Source organism: Seriola lalandi, unplaced genomic scaffold, assembly GCF_002814215.2.
Source record: "Seriola lalandi dorsalis isolate HSWRI2012SDOR001 ecotype SW California unplaced genomic scaffold, Sedor1 jcf7180002054929, whole genome shotgun sequence".
Classification (NCBI taxonomy): Eukaryota; Metazoa; Chordata; class Actinopteri; order Carangiformes; family Carangidae; genus Seriola; species Seriola lalandi.
In genome coordinates, this window is record NW_019525481.1 from 378,195 (window position 1) to 386,630 (window position 8,436).

An 8,436-nucleotide genomic window follows, 5' to 3' on the forward strand; every position below is an offset into this window, starting at 1 on the left:
GTGTGTGTTCTGGAGGTTCTGTGTCTTTAAGGCCGGGTCCTGCAGCTCACACACGGCTGACGGGTGCCACGCTGCGGCGCCTGCTCAGTGCGCCTCCTCCTCCTCCTCCTCCTCCTCCTCCTGTCCCTGCTCCTCCGCTACTGCTGCTGCTCGGATCCTGGACCAGGAGCTCCTCTGTCCCGTACGTCTGCTGCACCCTGTGCGTGCGTGCGTGCATGCGTGAGCGTGTGCGCGTATGTGTGTATGTTAATGTGCTGTCTGAGTGTAACCTATGGATTGACGGAGGCTATTGTTGTCAGACCGGTGGTTCGTTGTGTCGGAGCTGCACTTTCACCGGAGAATGCCCCGAGGAGCCGGAGCTGAACCACGGTAACCACACTCCTCTTCACCTCCTCTTCACCTCCTCTTCACCTCCTCTTCACCTCCTCTTCACCTCCTCTCTCATTCCTGCTGCTTTTCTTTATTATTCTCATTAGAATAAAATGATCTCGCGTGAGAATTGTATCAGCGTCTCACATCACGGCTCATCCCACCGGAGGCTGGGGGTTTGTTTACCATCACAAAATGACACCGTGAACCGCTAATGAGGTCCGGGGTCTCAGTGTAGTGAGTCTGAACCGGGAGCGGACCGGACCAGCATCCCGGTACATGCACGTCCCTCTGATGGAGGCAGTGAAGGCGGCGGCGGCGGCGGCTCTGAGCTCCCTGCAGGCCGGAGGCTGCTGCCGCTGCCGCCGCTGCAACAACAACACACACACACACACACGCACACACGCACACACGCACACACAGGAGAGTTCAACACAGTTTCACACAACAACTAACATTTACATTACAGCTGCTGGTGCTGCGTTCAAAGTCCAGGAGAGCTGAGGGTCAAATGCAACGTTTAAATATGTCAGTAAAGCTCAACCACCTCCTCTACTGAGCCCGTACTGTACTTGGCAGTTTCATTAGAGTTGAAATGATAAACTAATAATCGATCAGATGATAGAAAATCAATTGGCATCAAGTTCAAAGCCAAAAAAATGTGAATATTTGCTGTTTTCCTTTGTTTTTGTGATAATTCTCTCAGTGTGTTTGTGTTTCTGACAGCTGGTCAAACAAAACGTGACATTAGAACATGTGCACGTGGGGTTCAGGGAATAATGAGGCGTAATTTCACTGTTTTCTCACATTTTATTCACTGAACATTAAATTAATTATTTAAGAAAATCATTGTCAGATGAGAATAATCACCAGGCGCAGCAGTACAGTTCTCCTGTGATAGAATAATACGACCATACCCAGGGTGTGTGTGTGTGTGTGTGTGTGTGTGTGTGTGTGTGTGTGTTTGTGTTAAACATTTTAAAACAAGTGATATCAGGAGAAAAGGTCTTTAAACTAGATTCTGACCAGGGTTCCTCTAGAGGACCGGGTCCACAAGATGGAGGATGGAGAACCCGTCATAGTTGATGATGTGGAAGAAACCTGGGGCTTTTGGGGACACTGCCTGTGATCCGGCCTTGTACTTCACATCTTAACTAGAATCAGCTCCTTGTGGTCGTATCCCTCCGCCACTCAGACTAGTTCCAGATTACATCCCTGTTTATCCAGAGTCACTAAAATATGAACCAATTGTGTGAAATCTTGTCATAATTTCTGTGGGAAGTCTTGAGAGATGGTTAAAAAGTGTTTTCTTAGGTCACACTGACCTTGACCTTTGACCTTTAGCAACCAAATTCTAATCAGTTCATCCGTGAGACCAGGTGAATGTTTTTTACCAAATTTGAAGAATTTCCCTCAAGGTGTTACAGAGAAATCGCGTTCACAAGGCCAAAACCATGTTTTTGTGGGATCACTGTTTCCTTGACCTTTGACCCCCAAAATCTAATCAGTTCATCCTTGAGTCCTAGTGAATGTTTGTGCCAAATTTGAAGAAGTTCCGTCGAGGCGTTACTGAGAGATCCTGTCTACGAGAATAGAAAGAACCTGAAAACAATATGGCCGCCGCTCTGACGGAGGAATAAAAATAGTTAAAGTTGCATTAAAGAAACGTGAAAACAATATAATGTCTATACAAACAAAAACACAGGTATTAATGTTCATCATGGAAGTATTGGACAAGAAGAGATTAAAAGCTCCACTTCAGAACCGTGTAAGTCCACGTTCGTTTAATCGGATCTTCAGTCTCTGCGTCGACCAGGTCTCTGGACCCGGACCGTGACTCAGCACCAGCTCCACTGAAATCCATCATTTCATTTAACAGATCAAATCTGATCAAGTAGAAGCTCATGTCTCTGATCAGTGGAGCGGGACGTGAACCTGGTGTTTGATCCTCAGACGTTGAACTCTGCGTTTGCTCCAGCTCCTGACAAAACAAACATGGCCGCCCACACACTCAGCACTTAACGCTCCTCCAACACGACTCAGCACTTTTAATACATTTATCTAGCGTCCTAACGGAGTGATGTCATCTGCCTAACCTTGTAAAATTCAAAGTATCTGTGGTCAGTGATCACACACAGCTGTTCTCTCCCACCTTAAACTCACACACGTTTGAAATGATGCATTTCTCTCCTTTGACTTTCCACCTCGGACTCAGGTCCAGGTCCCACGTCTCATGACTTCAGACCCAGGGACCAGACGGTCTGTCAGTGTCGTCTGTAATTAACCAGAGAACAACCCTCTGACTCTGAGGCCGTCAGTCGTCCTGTCAGGTAGAGGAGCGAGCTGCCGTCCAGTCTCTCCTCTCTCTCCCAGTTTGGGCCTCCGCCCTTCGCACTGGGACTCCAGCCAGAGCTCCTCTGTGATTTAGTGCACTGACCACATGCGGCCGCTGCCATATGCTTCAGATGACAGCTCATATTTAAAGCTTCTGTGAGCTATTAACCTTTCTACATGAACCTCTGCAGGAGCAGAGCCGATCTGAAGCTCTGTTAGATTCTACTTTGTACTTTTTAAACACTTTCCTCTCAAGTTTATGACTCTGCTCCGAGTCCTGGCTGACAGAAGTGAAATTTAAAACACTACAAAGCCAAAAGTATCTGTGTGGATATCTAAAATATCAAGGTCCAAGTGACACGAAGGTGTTTTTGGATCTGATGTTTATTGAGGGAATCAGCAAAAACCATAAAGTCCAAAAGCCTGAAAGTCAAAAAGTCTCAGAAAAACAGGAGCATTTAGAAAAACTCAGGGATTCACAGACGCTTTTAAATGAAGAATTATTGTATAAAATATTAGTATTTTTTCTGTCACTTTGTCGTCACGTTAGAGGCGGATGATGACACTGACCAGATGTTTGAAAAATAAACCAGATAAAGGTCAAATTATCTAAATTATCACTTTCACAATCAAACTGTTTCTCTTTTCTTTAATGTAAAGAAACTTTTATGTTTGAGACGGTTTCAGATAAACAAAAAAAAAATGTATCTTGCAGTTTTGGAAATGTGGTTGTCGTCTTACTTTTAAACTTCATCAGATTTCACTTGTGTTTAACTTTCTGTCAAGATGGTGAATCAACAACAGTTTTCATCAAACAGTTTATTTATCGAGGAAAAAGAAGAAATCTTCCAGCTTCTAGTTGTGATTTTAGAACTGGACTAAGATTTCTGGCTTCAGGTCGGCTCTTGTTTGATGATCAGTTTTTAGGGGGTTCCGGTACCTGCTCATCTGCTTAATCAATCAATCAATCAGTCAGTCAATCAATCAATCAATCACTGATATCTCTCATCTTATCTTTGTAAATACAGTTTATCGTGAGTGAGTTTAAAGGTTCCACGGCTCCAAACGTCCGTTCAACTTCAAACCTTTGGCTCTTTGTTCCTGCTTCGGGAATAACAGACTTTCATTGCATAATCCTGCTTTGGAGATATTTCTAATCCAGATGGTTCGCGTGTCCTGCTGCGTGTCCAGATTACCACTGCTGCTCCTGTCATTGGTGTAGATCCGCACGGAGGATGTAGATTAAGCCGGATTAAAAACCCGCTCCGCTTTTGTTTGGGGACGGGTCGAGCAGCTCCCCTCCGGATCCAGCTGGGATCGTGTGCATTGTTTTAAAAAGACACAAAAGGAGCCGGTTTACAGAAGGTGTCATGATATCACCCTCCGCCATGGGAAGTCTGGGATTTGTAGTTCAATCAGTAGCTGAAGTCCAGTCTGATGAAGCAGTACAGTTGCTGACCAGACTGGTCCGTAGTGTTGGTCAAGTCTTCATGTTCTTCAAAACATTAAACACCTTACCCCCCCCCCCCCCCCCCCCCCAGGTTAACTCAGGCCTAAAACCAATGTTACCATGGTAACAATCAGTGAAACCTGCGCTGACCAGTAGCACCCAACAACAAAAAACAGGAAAACACAGCTCATAATTTGTGGTTTTTGAACATTAGAAAAGAGAAGAGAGAGTTTTTACAGACGGCAGCCATTTTTATTTTCCAAATCACATTATTATTTAACTTCTTATTTAACTCTAACACTCTTGTAACTGTTGAATTCTTCCAAAAGACAAACATGTTCTGCTGAAGGTTAGCCTTTGGACGCGATTCCTCGGTCAGCCATTTTTTTGATATTGAAAACAGTCTTCATTTACCCATAATTCATTGTATCATGGTCCGGCTTAAGATAGTCAAGAACTGAACTGCAACAGGTGAATTCACACTCTACCTGAGGTGTGACTGTTATTTGTAGTCAAAGTGTCCACACATCATGACTGCAGCAGCTCCGGTCCTCCATGTTCATGACGTTGTCCGTCAGTGTGGTTTCCTGTTTCAGTGTGGTTTCCTGTCGCAGCAGCTCAGCGTTGGCGTGACGCAGACGTCATGCAGGAGGCTGGTGGTGGGTGGGGGTGTCATATGAACACCGGCAGGTTCATGGTTCCCAGGGGACTTATATTACTGCAACGCTGCAGTACGGTCCGCTCGTATTACCCGCCTCTGTCCGTCTGATGGACAAACCGGCAGTTCACTCTCTGGCTCCTCTGAACTGATGGACCGCATCTCAAATATTCATTATTCATATGGTTCAACCATTAGACTCGCAGCACGTTATCTTAAATAATTCTCAGCTGAGACGAGCCTCTAATGGAGGTGTACAACATGCTGAACTAAGTGTAGAAACACATTAAACACACAAGACTTTACATTCAGACACAGTACGTTTTAAATAACATATAAGAGCTCTGACTGCTCGGCCACAGCGCACAATACAACAGATTTACCTGCACGTGAATAAAATGCTGCAGATTCACAGCAGAGCGAAAATAAAATGTAGTTTTCTCTGCGCTCCTGTCACGTTGTATAAAGGTTTGTTCAGACGACTCACATAATCTGCACAGATTCTACCAAAAGAGCCAGTTCCCAACTCACCAGAAACTGTGATTCATTCTGCTCCGTGACGTCAACTTTCTACGTCGACTCGTGTCGTCTTCCTCTACTTCCTACTTTGCCAGTTTCATGTTCTTTTAGTGTGTAATGTAATACCAGCTGGAGAGTCTGTCACTGCTCATAACACTGTTTATTAAAAGGCATGTAATTATGCTGCAGCCTAATGAAGACATGCTGCTCTTTGCTAGCTAGTGAACAGAAGCTAACATGTTAGCCACTTATCAGATACATGTTTGTTCAGTAAGAGAAAACCAGACAGAGCAGCAGCCATCTTGTTTTCAGGTTGTCCGTTTGTCCGTCCCTCTGTTGTGGACACGATATCTCAGTAACGTCTTAATGGAACTTCTTCAAAGTTGGCACAAACATTCACGAGGACTTAAAGACGAACTGATTAGATTTTGGGGGTCAAAGGTCAAGGGCGTGGTGACCTCAGAAAACACTTTTTAGCCATTACTCAAGACCTCACACAGCAATTATGGTTAATATTTTCTATGACTGGATAAACAGGGATGTAACATGGAACTAGTCTGAGTGGTGGAGGGATACGACCATGAGGAGGTGATTCTACTTTTTTTAAACTTTCAGCAAATAAAGAATAAAACTTTGATTTACCTTTTTTTGTATTTGTATTGTGGCTGTTGTTTAACCTGCCGATTATTTTCCTGATTGATCGTTCAGTCTTTAAATTGTTAAAAGATAGTGAAAACTTTGGAGCCGTGGTGATGTCATCACTGTGCTGCTTTGTCCGACTAACAGTCTTAAAACTTAAAACGTATTCAGTCTCCTGTCATATGTGGCAAAGAAAAACAGGAAATCGTCACATTATAAAAACTGGAACCTGAGAACGTTTTTCTGTATTTCTGCTTGAAAAGTGACTGAAATGATCAATCAATTAATCAATTAAAGCTAATTGATAAATTGCACATGCAACCAACTACTGATAACTGTGTTTGTTTTTACGATGAAGTCGTGTTCGCGGCAGCAGTGCCAGCTCATCCTGCTGGTTTGGAGGCCAACAGTCTCCCACTTCTATCAGCTGCGTGCTTTTTAATTTTCTGACTCATCTTGACTTGTTGTTCTTCTTCTTCTTACAGATATTGACATGAAGAAAGACATTGAGACTCTAATAGCAGAGGAACGTGCTGATATCATCTTGAAATATGCTACGGTGAGTTTGTGCTTCCAACCCACAGAGAACTGTCAGCTGTTTTGATTCAGTCCAGATGGATCATGTCAGTTTTCTACAGCAGTTTTATTTTTTTTATTTTTTTTAGATTCATACCAGAACACAGATGTATTTGACTCTGTTGTTGCTGTATTCAGTAAAAACCCTGATACTTATCTTTAATTAGATCCTCCGATATTGATTTGGAAAGATGGTCCCAGCTCTGGTTGGCAGATATCGTTACTAACATTATCCGTGGTCGTCAGCGAAAACACAAAATTGTCATTATCATCTGACATTACTTCAGGCTGTGGATGCTTCGCTGCATGTGTTGTGTGTTGCTCTTGTGTAGGAGGTGGAGTTCACACTTGTGTTAATTTTGTGGTTTAACAAAAAAAAAAGCCAACAAACAAAGTGTGAAGGACGAAAGTGTGAGCGCTTTGTGTGTGTGTGTGTGTGTGTGTGTGTGTGTGTGTGGAGGACAGTACAGTGTGGATGTGGGTACAGTATGTGTGTGGGTGGATGTGAGTGTGCTGCCAGAGTGCATTAATAACACATTGTGTAATAATATGTTTTCGCCTGTGGTTTGATGTGATTGGAGAATGACGAGCAGAAATATTAAATCGCACTGAAACTGAAACTAGTATTAAACTCAGACATGGAAAATATTCTAGTAAACTCAGTTAATAAGTAAAACTAAATGGAGATGATGAAGTTCTGACCTTCTTTATTAATACTCTGATTCTTCCTGTTCACGTCAAACAGTCGATTTAATGAGAACCAGAAACATCAGATCATCTGCTAATTATCTTAAAGCTCCTCCAGTGTAAAGGTCTGTGTCCATGTGTAGTGTGATTATAGATCAGCTCTAGCTTCTATATTAATACTGTGAAAGTATCAAAGCCTCAGTCCACAGAGAAATGCACACAGCCTGTATTCAGAAACTGAGCCTTAAAACCAGCCGTCAGGACTTCTGGAACTTTGTGATGTCACAACAAACAAGCCACAGAAAACAGTCAATTAGAAGAGACGAAGAGTTAAATAAAGATCAATAAAGTCATAGTTAAACTAAGGGATTATTACTGGAGTGTGAAAGTCATTATTAGGTTATTATACTGAACAAAAATATAAATGCAACACTTTTGATTGAGTTGAAATAAAACATCTCAGACTTTTTCTAAGCACACTAAAGACACACGCAGATGTTCGCACACGTCGAGTTCGAAGTATCATTAATGACCTGCGTCGTCAGCAGACACGTCAGCCACTGAGCGGGTTTGAAATGATCAGGATCTGCGTGTACGACAGCGTGACCCACTTCCTGCCAATATCAAGCAACTTCACACAGACACTGAAAATGAAACGGTCAAACAATCAACGACTTCATTAACTCTGATGTCGGTCACACCAGATACTGACTCCCCGCAAAAAATGCACATCTGGAGCCCAAGTCACACAGTTCAGTATCTAATAAATATCCTTTTTTTCACAATAAAAGTCTTGCATTTATATTTTTATTCAGTGCAAATGACTAAATAAAGAGCTGCAGGAATGATGTGTTTTTGTTGGCCAACCAGGAAGTTAGCATCTCCCTGGTTCCCTCGACAAAAAGCCAACATGATTTTTGTTGGTTGTATGACTTTGACGTCACCACACTCAACTTTGCTTCAGCTCTTACCTCTTCTACAAAAGCCTCTTAGAAATTTAGTAACAGTTTGAGTAAGATGAGCAAAAAGACAAGTGTTATCTAATGTCAAGTAAAAGCCTTGATGAGCGGAGGAACGAGAGGCTCAGAGCGGTGAACGTGTCGATGCAGCGTTGAACACTGGGGGAACGGAGACGGTGGCAGACGGAGGTTAAATATAGCTCAGCAGCTCGGAGCAGAGGGGCGATGGGGTGAGCATGGAGGGG

The 8,436-nt window shown here is 43.1% G+C and overlaps 1 protein-coding gene across 2 annotated transcripts in view; it reads left to right on the top strand.

Annotated features, from left to right (window-relative positions):
• The first annotated feature begins 88 nt into the window (after window positions 1–88).
• LOC111644319 (USP6 N-terminal-like protein) overlaps window positions 89–8,436 on the top strand; it is a 29,784-nt gene continuing 21,436 nt past the window's right edge. Inside the window, exons 1-2 of one of the 2 annotated variants that reach the window (XM_023393156.2) lie at window positions 89–369; window positions 6,455–6,528. In XM_023393156.2, the coding sequence (XP_023248924.1) occupies window positions 216–369; window positions 6,455–6,528 (228 nt within the window). In that variant the 5' untranslated portion in view covers window positions 89–215. Of the gene's footprint in view, window positions 370–6,454; window positions 6,529–8,436 lie in introns of those variants that run through there. The other variant, XM_087170122.1, reaches the window with a different exon arrangement.